The sequence below is a fragment of the Mandrillus leucophaeus genome, unplaced genomic scaffold, assembly GCF_000951045.1.
Source record: "Mandrillus leucophaeus isolate KB7577 unplaced genomic scaffold, Mleu.le_1.0 Scaffold65, whole genome shotgun sequence".
NCBI classification, from domain to species: domain Eukaryota; kingdom Metazoa; phylum Chordata; class Mammalia; order Primates; family Cercopithecidae; genus Mandrillus; species Mandrillus leucophaeus.
The window spans coordinates 6341031-6354125 of NW_012107030.1; the positions used below are offsets into that span (position 1 = coordinate 6341031).

Genomic DNA, 13095 nt, shown 5'->3' on the forward strand with positions numbered 1-13095 from the left:
AAGGCAGGGATCCTGGGCGGCCCGGCAGAGGCCAGATGGACGCCGGATACAGCCAGCCCCGCCCGGGTGAGCGCTGGGGTGGGATTGGAAGAGGGTGGTAGGAGGGGTCCTGCTGGTACTTTCTACCCCCTCCTAGCTCCCTTTCTCAGGGCACCGCCTCTCACCCCACCCTCCTCCCTGCCCACCTCCTCCAGGCAGGCTTTTACCCCAGCTGATGCTTTTGGGCAACATATCCTGTCCCTGGGAGTTTAGAGGTCACCTGTTCGCACCCCCTTTCACTCTGGAACCCTGAAACAGTTACCTCACCTCTCTGTGCCTTATTTTTCTCATTTATAAAATGGAGGTTCCAACAGGAACTCATTCTTAGGGAAGCTGTGGGGATTAAAGGAGAATGCGGTTCTGCTGCGACTGCATGGGCATAGCCCATATTCCCTGTCTGTTGCCTTTTAAAATCGGGAAATGGGTATAATATAGCATTTATATCATGGGGCTGTTGAGAGGACTAAACAAGCGTGGAAAGCTTTCAGAAAAGTAAGCAGGTGGTCAGTATGGGTGGGACATGGTTTCACAGCCAGGTCTGTCTGACTCCAGGCTCAGTGCTTCCTCCCAGGAGCCAGGTATGTGATGCCGTTAGACCAGCCTAGACGTGGCACAGTCCTCACTGCTGTCAGCGTGGCAGGGGCTGAACTGTCTTAACCATCCCCATCATTGCTGACTAAGCCATGACTGTGGCCCTCCCCTCTACCCTGAATCCTCTTCTTCCAGCCTCAAGGGCATTGCTTTACAGAGATGAACTGGCTCAGCAGGCAGGACTTGGCAAGGCCTCAGCCCACTTGGGGGGAATGACCAGCGATGCCCAAAGAGGGAAGGTGTGTTATTGCAGAAACAGCGCTGAAGCAGAGGGTGGCCTCTGCTTACCCTCCTTGGACTCCATGTCTGCCTTTTGGGACTTCCTGATTCCTTCAAGCCAGAACTTCTTCTCCATTGTTGTGCGTGCGTGAGTGCGTGTGTGTGTGCCGGAGGATGCGGGGGGCCTCCTGTGCATTGCAGGATGTTCAGTAGCATCCCATCCCCCACTTCTGACAGCCAAATATGCCTCTGGACATTGTCAGATGTTCCAGGGGTGATGGGGGGGGAGCTGGCAAACATCACCACTGCAACCTGATTTCACCTGGATCAAGAAGGGGGTCCGGGGGTGTGTGGGCCTCATCTCTCTCCTCCCCTGAGGTTCGTGAACCTCACACAGGGGCTTCTGGGCTTGCTCAGCTTTGCATTCCCAGCCTCTATCATGTTTCACAGCCATAGTATGAGTCTAGTTCACAATTATTGGATGGCTGGAGGGTGGATGGAGGGGAGGGTGCTTCCGGGGAGAGGAGACGCTGGGAGGTGTGATCTACAGACTGTTATCCAAGTTAACAGAAAAGGTGATGGGCCCTTGGTCATAGATCATTGGTTTATGACTGAAGCCAGCTATGTCACTGCCTTTGGGTAAGATGGTAGTGCTGCCTCTCAGGCCCAACCCCTGGCAGTCATTCTTCCACTTCCAAGAGCTTGTGCACACTCAATAGTAATTCCTTAAGGTAGTGACTTTTGATGAGATCATTTCATTTCCTCTTCCCTCCACTAACAGAGAGCGAAATCATGGAGCCTTCCAAGACCTTCATGAGAAATCTGCCAATCACACCAGGCTACAGCGGTAAGTGTGGATGTGCCCTGCAGCTGTACCCAGCAGGGGAACCTGTGTCCTGGTCTCTGTCCCTGCCTTGACCCACTGTCTGTGTCTGTGCAGCCAACTGGACCAGTCTAGGCGCTCTAGCTTTTGAGACATGCATTGAGAGCATTCCATCGCTGAAGATGGCTGATGGCTGGGTTCTGAGAGGCAGAACTTAGAACACATGTCCCAGAACATGGCCTGGTATGCAGAGGAAGCACTTAATGCCTGTTGAAAGAATCTGGACCAGGATAGACACAATGTGATGAGGATAGACACACGAATAAGTAGAGGCCCTGTCCTCCCCAAGTTTTCTCAAGTCCTCCACAAAGGTTATCCTTGTGCTCCCATCCTTTCCTGCATCCCCTAAAGGAAGGCTGACCAACAGCCCTGGTCTACCTGGAACTGCCTTTGTCCTGGGACTGCCTGGGACTTTCCTTAACACTGAAAATCTTGCATTTGGGAAACTCCTCAGTCCTTGGCAAACCAGGACAATTGGTTGCCCTACCTAGAGGCTATTCCTCCTCAGGCTTCTGGGCTACTGAGAACTTACTAAGTCATATCCCTGTGGGTGACAAACCCAGTGGTCCCCACAGACCCTTGGCTCTCCCATACAGCCGTTCTCAGGGGGAGTGGTGCTAGGGGGATATTCCAAGGTTGCCCAGCCTCACCCCGGTCCTAACGGCTGGTTGAGAATGGGCTTTGGGTTCTGACAAGCTGAGGTTCGAATCTGTTTGGCCACTGTCGATGAGACTGGAAGTAACTTGCCTCTCTGTGGTAAGTACAACATTCTATAAAATGGATATATTAGTTTTCTAGGACCACTGCAACAAATTGCCACAAACTCTGTGGTTTAAAGCAATGGAAATGCATTCCCTCACAGTTCTGAGGCCAAATGTCTGAAATCGAGGTGCCCGCAGGGCCATGCTCTTTCTGAAGGCGCTAGGGAAGGATCCCACCTTTGCTTCTTCCAGCTTCTGGTGGCCCCAGTGTTCTTGGCTTGTGGCAGCATCTCTCCAGTCACTTCATCCTCACATTTCCCCCTGTGTCTCAAGTCTCCCTCTTCTTTCAGGTGTAAGGACATCAGTCATTGGATTTAGGACCCACCCTAAATCTGGGATGATCTCATTTCTAGACCCTTAATTACATCTGAGAAGTCCCTATTTGTAGATAAGAGCACATTCACAGGTACCAGGGGTTAGGATTTGGATATATCTATTTGGAGGATACAGTTCAACCCACTACATGAGATACCATAAGATTGTTGTGAGGATTAAAGGAGCCAGCATACATAACCTATTTTAAATGTCTTGGTCCTTAGCAAGACTCGATAAAGGTAGCTTGTATGCTTATGTGTGTGCATATATGCACTAATATAAAACCTAGGCAGATCAAAGTAGGCCCTGATGGCAGGGAAACCACTGTGGCAAGGCCCCTAGGGTCTTCCTGATATTAGGATATCTTTTAATCGTCCAAGGGTTGGGGAGACTGGGCAATGTGTGGAAGGCTTCCAACACTGTCAAGATTAGTAATTAGATTCTTCCAGAGGGGGTTATTGTAGGGCTCAGGGGGTGAGGATTGCTACTTTCAACTCCAAAGTCAGGTTTTGTTTTCCTGGAGACCATGGCAAAAATGTTGGGCTTCCATAAGGAGAGAAATTTATTTATTTATTTTGCAGTTTAAAACCAAGTTCTTAACCAGTTTTCCTCATTTGTTCTGCAAAAAAAAAAAAAAAATGGTTTTATTGTGACAATGTTATAGTACTTAGGATTCAGCCTCCAGTTTAAGTAAATAGTTGTGTTTTACCCATACTAATTGTAATGATTATATGTTACTTGGTGGGAAATGGTGAAAAATTGTGCTAGGAGTGGGTCTTGCAGATAATGAATTTACCTTTTTGTGTAATAGGGCTCTGCTCTTAATAAGCCTGCAATTTCCTGATGGTCCGGCAAGAAAGATCCCAAATTGCATTTGGGAAGTGTCGAGGAAAATAAGCTTTCTCTCTAAAAAGATGAATAATTTCAATTACTCCTTAGACTATCATTTTGGCCCATTAAATGCTTTCCCCATTTTCCATCAGGCTGACATCAGGGGCTTTGCTATTCAAAGAGTATTACTGTCACTGCCTTTGTTGAAATGGGCCTTCCCTCCCCAGCTCCAAGGTCATTTTTTGTGACCTTGGGAGGGCCCAGTCACAGTGGAAACAACAGCACTGTTTGTATTAATGGCCTTTGGAAAAACGTAGTGTTGTTGGCTGAGGAAGAAATGCCAAAGGGTGGGCTGAAATGCTGGGGAGTTTAGGCGGGCTCTGAATTCCTTGCTGGCCAGTCTTGCTGAAGGCCGTGATTCCATTCGGCTCTTGCAGGCTTCATACCATTCCTCAGCTGCCAAGGAACGGCCAGAGAGGATGACATGAACTACTGTGTGAAAACCTTCCAGGAGAAAACACAGCGCTATAAAGACCAGCTGCAGGAATTTTGCTGCGCAGTGGCCACTGCCCCAAAACTGAAGCCTGTCAACTCCGAGGAGACGGTCCTGCGGGCCCTGCACCAGTACAATCAGCAGCACCACCCTCTCCTCCTGGGTAGCAGCGTCCTGAAACCACTTCCCCTCACCCCGGTCACCCATGCAGATTCTCACAGGCCAGCTGAGCTGCCCCAGAGTACCCAGAATCCCACACAATTCCAAATCCCAGGGGTCAGTGCCAAACACAAAGGCTCCATTTCTTAAAATGAGAAAGATACATTTCTTTTTCTTTTTCTTTTCTTTCCTTTCTTTCCTTTCCTTAGTTTCCTTCTTTTATTTTCTCTTCTCTTCTTTTCTTTTCTTTCTTTTCTTTCTTTCTGACGGAGTCTCACTCTGTTGCCCAGGCTGGAGTGCAGTGGTGTGATCTCAGCTCACTGCAACCTCTGCCTCCCAGGTTCAAGCGATTCTCCCGCCTCAGCCTCCCAAGTAGCTGGGACTACGGGTGCATGCCACCATGCCCGGCTACTTTTTGTATTTTTAGTAGAGACAGGGTTTCACCATGTTGCCGAGGGTGGTCTCGAACTCCTGACCTCAGGTGATCTGCCCACCTCGGCCTCGCAAAGTGCTGGGATTACAGGCATGAGTCACAGTACCTGGCCAGAAACAAACATTTCTAGGGGACAGAGCATGGTCCTGGTTACGGAAGAGGGTGCTGGTCTGAGAACTAGGAGACCCTAGGCAAGTCACAAGTTTTCAGGCCTCGGCTTCTGAATCAGTGGATAACATTTTTTAGTTGCTTTCTCTGTGCCATGGTGTCTTTTTACAGAATGCAAATACGTAAAGAAACCTCTCCAGGAGCCTCCAATCCCTGGCTGGGCAGGCTACCTGCCGAGAGCCAGGGTCACTGAATTTGGCTGTGGCACGAGATATACTGTCATGGCCAAAAACTGCTACAAGGACTTCCTGGACATCACAGAGAGGGCCAAGAAAGCACATCTGAAACCATATGAAGAGTGAGTCTGGCTTGGGTCGGCACCCCAGGCACAAGATCAAAGGGAGAAGTGCAAACCCCGGACGGGGGTTTACCAGATGTCCCCATCCCAGCACTAGGACGATTTGTGTGTGATTTGTGTTAGAAAAGGCACCTCATTTGTAGTTTCAGGGCTTCCCCAGTAGGCAGCTGCCCCCTGCTCCTGACCCGCGCTCAGCATTTTCCAGCAGCTCTACCTGTGGTTTTTGCTGGTTTGCAGGGAGGGGCTGGGAGTAAAAACCAGCAGGGCTACCATCCTGGCAGTGGCTTACGGCCCAAGGGTGCTGAGTGGCCTCAGTTTTCTCTTCTGCAAAATGAGGAGGAGGATCTTTCCCTTTAGAATAAATTGTAAGGAAATAAACATACCATATTCATACATTTACTCTTACATATTGTATTTATATTTATTCTTACTCTATTCTAAATGAAAGGTCCATAACTTTGTGACTTCTGTTCTTGTTTTAGAATATACGGAGTTAGCTCCACAAAAACTTCTGCTCCTTCTCCAAAAGTTTTGCAGCATGAAGAGCTGCTGCCAAAATATCCCGATTTTTCTATTCCAGGTGAGGAGGGCTGTCTCTTTCCTTCCTACTACTGTTTTAAAAAGGGGATGAAATGTGTGCAGTGGCCTTTCTGCTTAGCTGGGCCAGTTGCCTTCAACTCACACGGATGATTTCTCTCCTAGATGAAAGCTGCCCTGCCCTTGGAAGGCCCCTGAGAGAGGACCCCAGAACTCCGCTGACATGTGGCTGTGCTCAGAGGCCAAGTATACCATGCAGTGGGAAGATTTACCTAGAGCCACTGTCCTCCGCAAAGTATGCAGAAGGCTAGAAGCGCAGCGTCTCCCAGGGAGAGGTGAACTTTAAGTGGGGCTTCCGAAACCTGCCGTTCTCGTGTTGGCATCATGCCCAATGAGCAATAAAGAAATTTAATAACAAGAAGTTTTTAACTTCCGCCTGCATCCTGAGTGGTTGACAGTCGCATGTCATTAATGATAAAGACCTTTTTTTTTTTTTTTTTGTCATGTGGGTATAAAGAGGCTGCTTCTCCGCATGCTGAAGTTTCTTGTGCGGGTTTTCTCCAGGTTATGTTGACCATGAGCTAGGGTTCCTAACCCCTGAGGGAACACTGCAGCCAGGCCAGGATCTTCACTGAAGATCTAGCCCAGCCCTCTAACCAGTCTCTGGGTCCTGGCATGTTACTGACAGCGACACAGACGCCACGCCCACCCCAGCCCTGGTTTTCCAGAATCCCGGTCCCCAGAAGGGTCCAGTTAGCAGATATCAGCTATATTGGTGTGATAGGGCTGCCTCCACAAAGTCCCACAAACTGAGTGGCTGAAGACAACAGAAATTTATTGCCTCACAGTTCTGGGGGCGGGAAGTCCAAAACTGGGGTGTTAGCAGGGCCCTGCTCCCTCTGAAACCCATGGGGGAATCCTTCCTCACCTATCCTTAGCTTGCTGTGTTTTGCAGCCATGTTGGCATTTCTTGCTACTAACTCCAGGCCCCCTGGGTGCCTCTCTGCCTTCACACGGCCATCTTCTTACAAGGACATCAGTCGCACTGGATCGGGAGCATGCCCTACTCCACTGTGACCTCATTGTAACTCATTACACCTGCAATGACTCTAGTTCCAAATAAGTCACATAAAGTACGGGGACTAGGACTTTCGCATGGTTTTTTTTTTTTTTTTTTTTTTTTGAGGGACATGGTTCAAGCTGTAACACTGGATAACATGCGCTTGCCACTGGCAGGCACCCTGACCTCCCTCAGCAACCATCCGCATGCAGAAGAAATAAAAAAACAGCTCCTGGGACAATGAGACCGTTGTCATCCACTCAGAAACATGCAGAGTCACACGAGGCAGCAAGCTGGGTCTGGGTCTGGAAGATTTTTTTCCAAGGCAAGAATTTTCACCTGGACATCCTGGGCTCCCATGATTCCAAGTCAGAAGGTCAGAGAACTTTGATGAGAAAAAAAGTTACATCATTGTTTTCACTAACTTCCAGGCGAAATTTAGTATTTCCTTCCTTGATGAATGTAAGCCACAAACCACTGCAGGACCTGTCACCTTAGCCTGAGAGCAATCACGGATGTTTTTGTATCATGTGGCTCTGGCTGCAAACAGCTTGAATGATGTTAAAGCTCATCTCTTTATAATCATGGTGGTTAATTATAGTGGCTATATCTACTCTCTCACATATTGTTACTCAATATAAGAATAAAGAAACAAATGGCTGTTTTATAAATTTGTTCTTTTTAATATTTTGATAATATTTCAGTATTGTTTCCCTTGTAATCTTATGTATTTTGCTTTAAACATTTGGAAATCTTGTTCTGACAAGAGGCCCATGGATTTCATTAGACAGCCGTGGGTCCCCACCACAGGCCTGGTTAAGAACCTTTGTCTAGAAAAACAACCAGGAATGTGTAAAGGGAGATTGTCACACAAAACCAGATAACGGCACCTTCCCCACAGGGTTCAGGATTATGGTACATTTCATTATTTTTAAATGATATGATGGAAAAATGGTGTTGTATAAAAATACGTAGGATCCCTTAGGCAGGTCATAGAACTGTACAATAACAGCAGACCTGTGTGTGTCACTCATACACACAAACTCATACACTCTATAATCCTGCTTTTTGTTTTTAAAAAAGGGTGGGGGCGTGGGCACTAACCTATAATGCTAGCAGTGGTCATTTGGATGATGGTCCTGTTGGTTATTTTTATTTGTTTGTTTATGCTTTTTTCAGTTTTCCATAGACAATAGGTATTGTTTTTATAAGCAAGAAAAAAGTCATTAAAAATATCCCTATTTGTATTAAAAGATATTTTAATATTTTAGAGATTAAGTGTTTAAAGAAAGGTCAGGTCCAGTGGTTCACGCCTGTAATCTCAGCACTTTGGGCGGCTGAGGCGGGTGGCTCACCTGAGGTCAGGAGTTTGAGACCAGCCTGGCCAACATGGTGAAACCCCATCTTTACTAAAACTACAAAAATTAGCTGGGCGTTGTGGCACATGCCTGTAATCCCAGCAACTCAGGAGGCTGAGGTGGGAGGATCTCTTGAACCGGGTAGGAAGAGATTACAGTGAGCCAAGATCACACCACTGCACTCCAGCCTGAGCAAAAGAGTGAGACTCCGTCTCAAAAAAAAAAAAAAAAAGGCGTTTAAAGGAAAAAAGCCACATCTCAATAGAAGGTAGCTGGCATTCCCTTCCAAGGGCTGAGGCAAAACTCAGTGAACTGTCGGGATTTTTTCCCAGTGTTCTGAAAACCCTGGAAGAGTTAAAACCCACAGTCTTGTAAAGGAAAGGTGGAGCTAGATCTCCCGACTGCCAGGACTGGGGGGTGGCCCAGCCTGCTGCATCTGTGCTGGCCTCTCAGGAATGAGAGGAATGGATGTCTGCCGGGCCCCTCTCCCAAACAGTTTGCAGATAGCTCCTAGGGCCTCAAGGTTATTGGGGGTCTTTACCCATGAAATTAACGGGGTGTGAGGACTGAAATGACCCCTTGCAACTGCCCATGTCTGACTCCCATCCATGGGATCTTATGGTGCATCCATATTTAAGTCACTGACTAATTCATTTTGCACCAATTTTAAAAAATGGCTTGAGCTGTAAAACTGAACCAAAACCAGAAAAAACAACCCAGTGATAGAGGTAACAAAATTGAATAAAGGCAATTTAAACAATTCTTTAACAGTAGCTAATTATTCTACAACTTCGTGATTAAGATCACCGAGTTCAATGTGCAAATCTGTAACTCCCTTTGTTTAAGCAGTTCCGCATTGCAAATCTTTTCCTTAATCTTTATCCTTTCTGTTTCTTCCTAGCCTATAATTTCTAGAGTGTCGTCTGTTGGCGGGGGAGGTAGAGAGGTGATTTTACTGCTCAGCAAATTATCATTATTAGCACAAGCTGCATTTGTAATGAGCTCATTCTTGCCACTAAAAACAATTTTCATTACCTGATAAGAAAATTCCTTGGGCCAACTTGGGCCTTTTGTTGGGAGAGTTTGACCTCCATGGCAATCAAGTGCTCCTTTGGGGTCACCTCTTCCTCTCTTCCTTTTTCTGTGCAAGAATTGACAGTTCTCTCTCTCTTTTTTTTTTTTTTTTGAGAGGGAGTCTCGCTCTGTGCCCCAGGCTGGAGTGCAGTGGCACAATCTTGGCTCACTGCAACCTCTGCCTCCCGGGTTCATGCCATTCTCCTGCCTCAGCCTCCCAAGTGGCTGGGACTACAGGCTCCCGCCACCACGCCCAGCTAATTTTTTGTATTCTTAGTAGAGACGGGGTTTCACCGTGTTAGCCAGGATGGTCTCGATCTCCTGACATCATGATCCGCCCGTCTCGGCCTCCCAAAGTGCTGGGATTACAGGCTTGAGCCACCGCGCCCGGCCAGGACTTCTTCTTTCATATTGACCTTGGAGAATCTGATTACAATATGTTTTGGGGATGGTCATTTTATATAGTATCTCACAGGGATTCTCTGAATTTCTTGAATTCGCATGTAAACCTCTCTAGCAAGATTAGGAAATTTTTCATGGACCGTATCCTCAAATGTATTTTTTAAGTTGCTTGCTCTCTTTCAGAAATGCCAGTGAGTCCTAGGCTTGGTCTCTACACAATCGCGTATTTCTTGGAGATTTTGTTCATTTTTGAAAATTCTTTTTTCCTCATTTTTGTCTGCCTGCATTGCTTTGAAGGAGTGGTCTTCAAGTTCTTAGATTCTTTCTTCAGGTTGGTCTATTCCAATTGCTGTTAATGCTTCCAATTGTATTATGAAATTCTTGTAGTAAATTTTCTATTTCCAGAAGTTCAGTTTGGTTCTTTCTTAAAATGGCAATGTCATCTTTCAACTCTTGGATCATTTTATTGTTTTCCTTGGATTGGGTTTCAACCTTCTCTTGTGTCTCATTGAGCTTCCTTGCCATCCAGATTCTGAATTCCATGTCTGACATTTCAGCCATTTCAGTCTGGTTAAGAACCATTGCTGGGGAGCTGGTGTGATCATTTGGAGGTAAGAAGACACTCTGGTTTTTAGAGTTGCCAGAGTTTTTGCACTGGTTCTTTCTGTGGGGGCTAATGTTCCTTTATCCTTTGAAGTTGCTGTCTTTTGGACGGGGCTTTTTGTTTTCATGTTCTTTGTTGCCCTTGAGGGTTTGACTGTGGTACAGGTTGGGTATAGTTGAGTGTTTGTTCTGGATGCTTTCAGAGGGCCAGTACTCAGCTTGACACTCCTAGGCTGCATGCTTTAACCCTGGGGGGCTGGGACTGGGCCCATAGCTTTTTCCTCTGGCCCCTTGAGGTGAAGCACCAGCTGCTCTAAGGGAACCAAGGTGCTCCCAGACTGCTGGCAACAGTACTCTATTGGATGCTGTGGGCTAAAGTGGTCCAGGAGGGCAGCAGGGTAAAAGGCCTCTGGTGGGGTAGCACAGGGGCTGCAGGTGAAAGCACTATGGTGGTGGTCACTGGCGAAAGTGCTTCAATGGGGCGGCTGAGGCTGCCCTGTGAGCCAGCGCAGATCAGACTCACCCCAGTTTGTTGGAAAAGACAGCTTTGCTCTCTCCAGGTCCGGCAGCTAACAAAGGTCAAAGCCACCAAAGGAATATAGAGAGCCTTGGGGGATAGGTGTCTGTGGCCGTGTTCCTTTGCAGCTGACCCTGCATGAAACCACGTGGGCCCCCTGCAGGTTCAAGCTCTGTTTCCGCCCACTCTCTGGGCAGCTCCCCCTGCCGACTCAATTGTCTGTGGGTGTCATGATGTTTTCTGCCACTAGGATCCTGGAGGTCCGTGCTGGGAGTAGGCTGCTCTGCATTTCCTTCTCTCACCCCTTCCTTAGGAGCCCTTCAGAGCCAGGAATGAGTCCTGGTGCTCCACAACCCCGTGCAGGGTTCCCAGCTTCCTCCGCCTTCAGCCCCAGTGTCTGCATCGTCTCTTTATCCACTCTCAGTGCATTCTCTCTGAAGACCTGTTCAGAGTATGCTGGTCTACCTGATGCTCTGATCTCTTCCTGGCTGCACCTAGATAGCCATGTGGTCCCAAGTGCCATATTTGTTTACTTCTTACAAAAGAACTTGAAGAAAACGTGATAAAACATTCACCTTTGCTAATTACAGTGGTTATAGTGGTGTTTGGCAATGTTATTTTGTGTTATTTTAATTTTTTATACACATTTTAGAGGCGAGAGGAAAAAAAGAGAAAGATTTTGACTGATTGGTTCTAGGGAAGCTGAAAATTCAGAATACATAAAGAAAAGGACAAGCCGAGAGGGTTGCCCACGAGCCTAGATGGATGAAGTCTACAGTATTTTGGGATTCAGGACCTGTGGCTGGTGAAAGGTGATTTAGTGGGTTTCTATGGCTGAGCCTTTCTAAGATGGCCCCACATCTGTATTTGGATTTACATCCTGATTTAGCTGCCACTGCTCCCCAGATACATAGCAAGAGCCTCCCTCCTCCTTCTCTTGAGGACCTATGTCTGTCACATCAAAACCCTCCATTCTCAGTTTCTGACAGTCTTGCCACTTGTCCCTAGTGTCATACTATCATCCCTATACCAAAGGGCACTACTGATAAGGACCAAAGCCAGGACCCGGGCAGCATCCTGTGGGAGCCAGCCAAGACTACAGTTGTGTAGACATCTTTATTTCATAGTATTAACCTGCCCAGGAACAAACCGCATAATTCCACGGAGATCTTAACTGAATCAAGATGTTAACAGTAACAAAGATGCAATAAAAAGCCCTTCATTGAGAATCAGGCATCTTCCTCCTGTCTTCCCAGCCTCCACAGGGAGAAAAAAAATGAATACTTTACAAAGCTATTTCATAAAATGTTATGTTAAATGAACAACAAATTACTTTTTCTTTTACTAGCTTTTAATGCTAATAGTGCCATTTATTCCTGACCTTCAGAAATATGAGATATTTTAAATGACAACATAAAAAGGGTTCTTATTTGAAAACCCAGGCTACTTTAGACTGCATATTATTACTTATAAGTATAGCATGTGCCGGCATCATTCATTTCAGCATCCCATTGATATCTAACTGGTATATATTTCAGTTGACATTTATTGTTCTCCTGCATACGTGTCAAATTCCTTAATGCTAACTCTGACAAAGGCAGAGCACTTGGTATATATAAATTACATTTGCTACCATATAATCAGTGTTATCTATTAGAATGCTATTTGTGACAAATCATATTCAAAATAAAAATTGAATTGATTTTTCTGTTATTTTAATATTGTGCCGCTCACAGCAAGCCTTTGATTGAATCTTAAACACTTTAATGCTCTATTTTTGTTTGAGGCAGATCAGAAATGGGGTTTGTACTATTCACAAAGCTAAAACAATTTGTAACACAACAAAATCAAATTTCAAAAAGCATTTTTATTTTCAAGCCAAGGGAATAAATTTGGTAAAGCTCTCGTTACAGGGCCCACAACTTAACGACGAAAGCCACGCACGCACGTTTAATTTCTATGCATCCATTTTCATCTAAATTAGATTTTAACTTTAATGCAGGGTATGAAAAGCCTCTACAATTCCTTTGTTTCTACCTTTTCTTTCAAGCAATTGCAGGCTTTCTCCCGGTGAATACAAGCTACACATCATTCTTTGTCCCCCTCCCTCTTGCCAGTTGGTCTGGGCTACCTTCTCTGTGTTCTGGATACAGAGGATCTCTGTTTCTGAGCTGCTCTGAGGGGGTGTCTCTCAAGGAGTGCCTGCTTCACCCATATTGCGTACAAAATAAATCACACAGCCGGGTGCGGTGGTTCATGCCTATAATCCCAGCACTTTGGGAGGCCGAGACGGGCAGATCACAAGGTCAGGAGATCGAGACCATCCTGGCTAACACAGTGAAACCCCGTCTCTA

At 46.4% G+C, this 13095-nt stretch overlaps 1 protein-coding gene across 1 annotated transcript; it reads left to right on the plus strand.

Annotated features, from left to right (window-relative positions):
- The first annotated feature begins 1 nt into the window (after position 1).
- LOC105554579 (chromosome unknown open reading frame, human C10orf82) lies at positions 2-6260 on the plus strand. The gene is made up of 5 exons (XM_012001116.1): positions 2-66; positions 1631-1696; positions 4077-4295; positions 5004-5190; positions 5771-6260. Exons 1-5 carry the CDS (start codon positions 36-38, stop codon positions 5772-5774), a joined length of 507 nt encoding a protein of 168 aa, XP_011856506.1. The 5' UTR covers positions 2-35; the 3' UTR covers positions 5775-6260.
- Positions 6261-13095: the final 6835 nt, after the last annotated feature.

What these genes read in the sequence shown, in the direction of transcription:
- LOC105554579 (XM_012001116.1), top strand. Translation starts at nt 36, where the DNA reads ATGGACGCCGGATACAGCCAGCCCCGCCCGG. An exon ending in AATCACACCAGGCTACAGCG is followed by an intron (nt 1,697 to 4,076) that starts GTAAGTGTGGAT and finishes CGGCTCTTGCAG; the next exon opens with GCTTCATACCATTCCTCAGC. An exon ending in GCACCACCCTCTCCTCCTGG is followed by an intron (nt 4,296 to 5,003) that starts GTAGCAGCGTCC and finishes GTCTTTTTACAG; the next exon opens with AATGCAAATACGTAAAGAAA.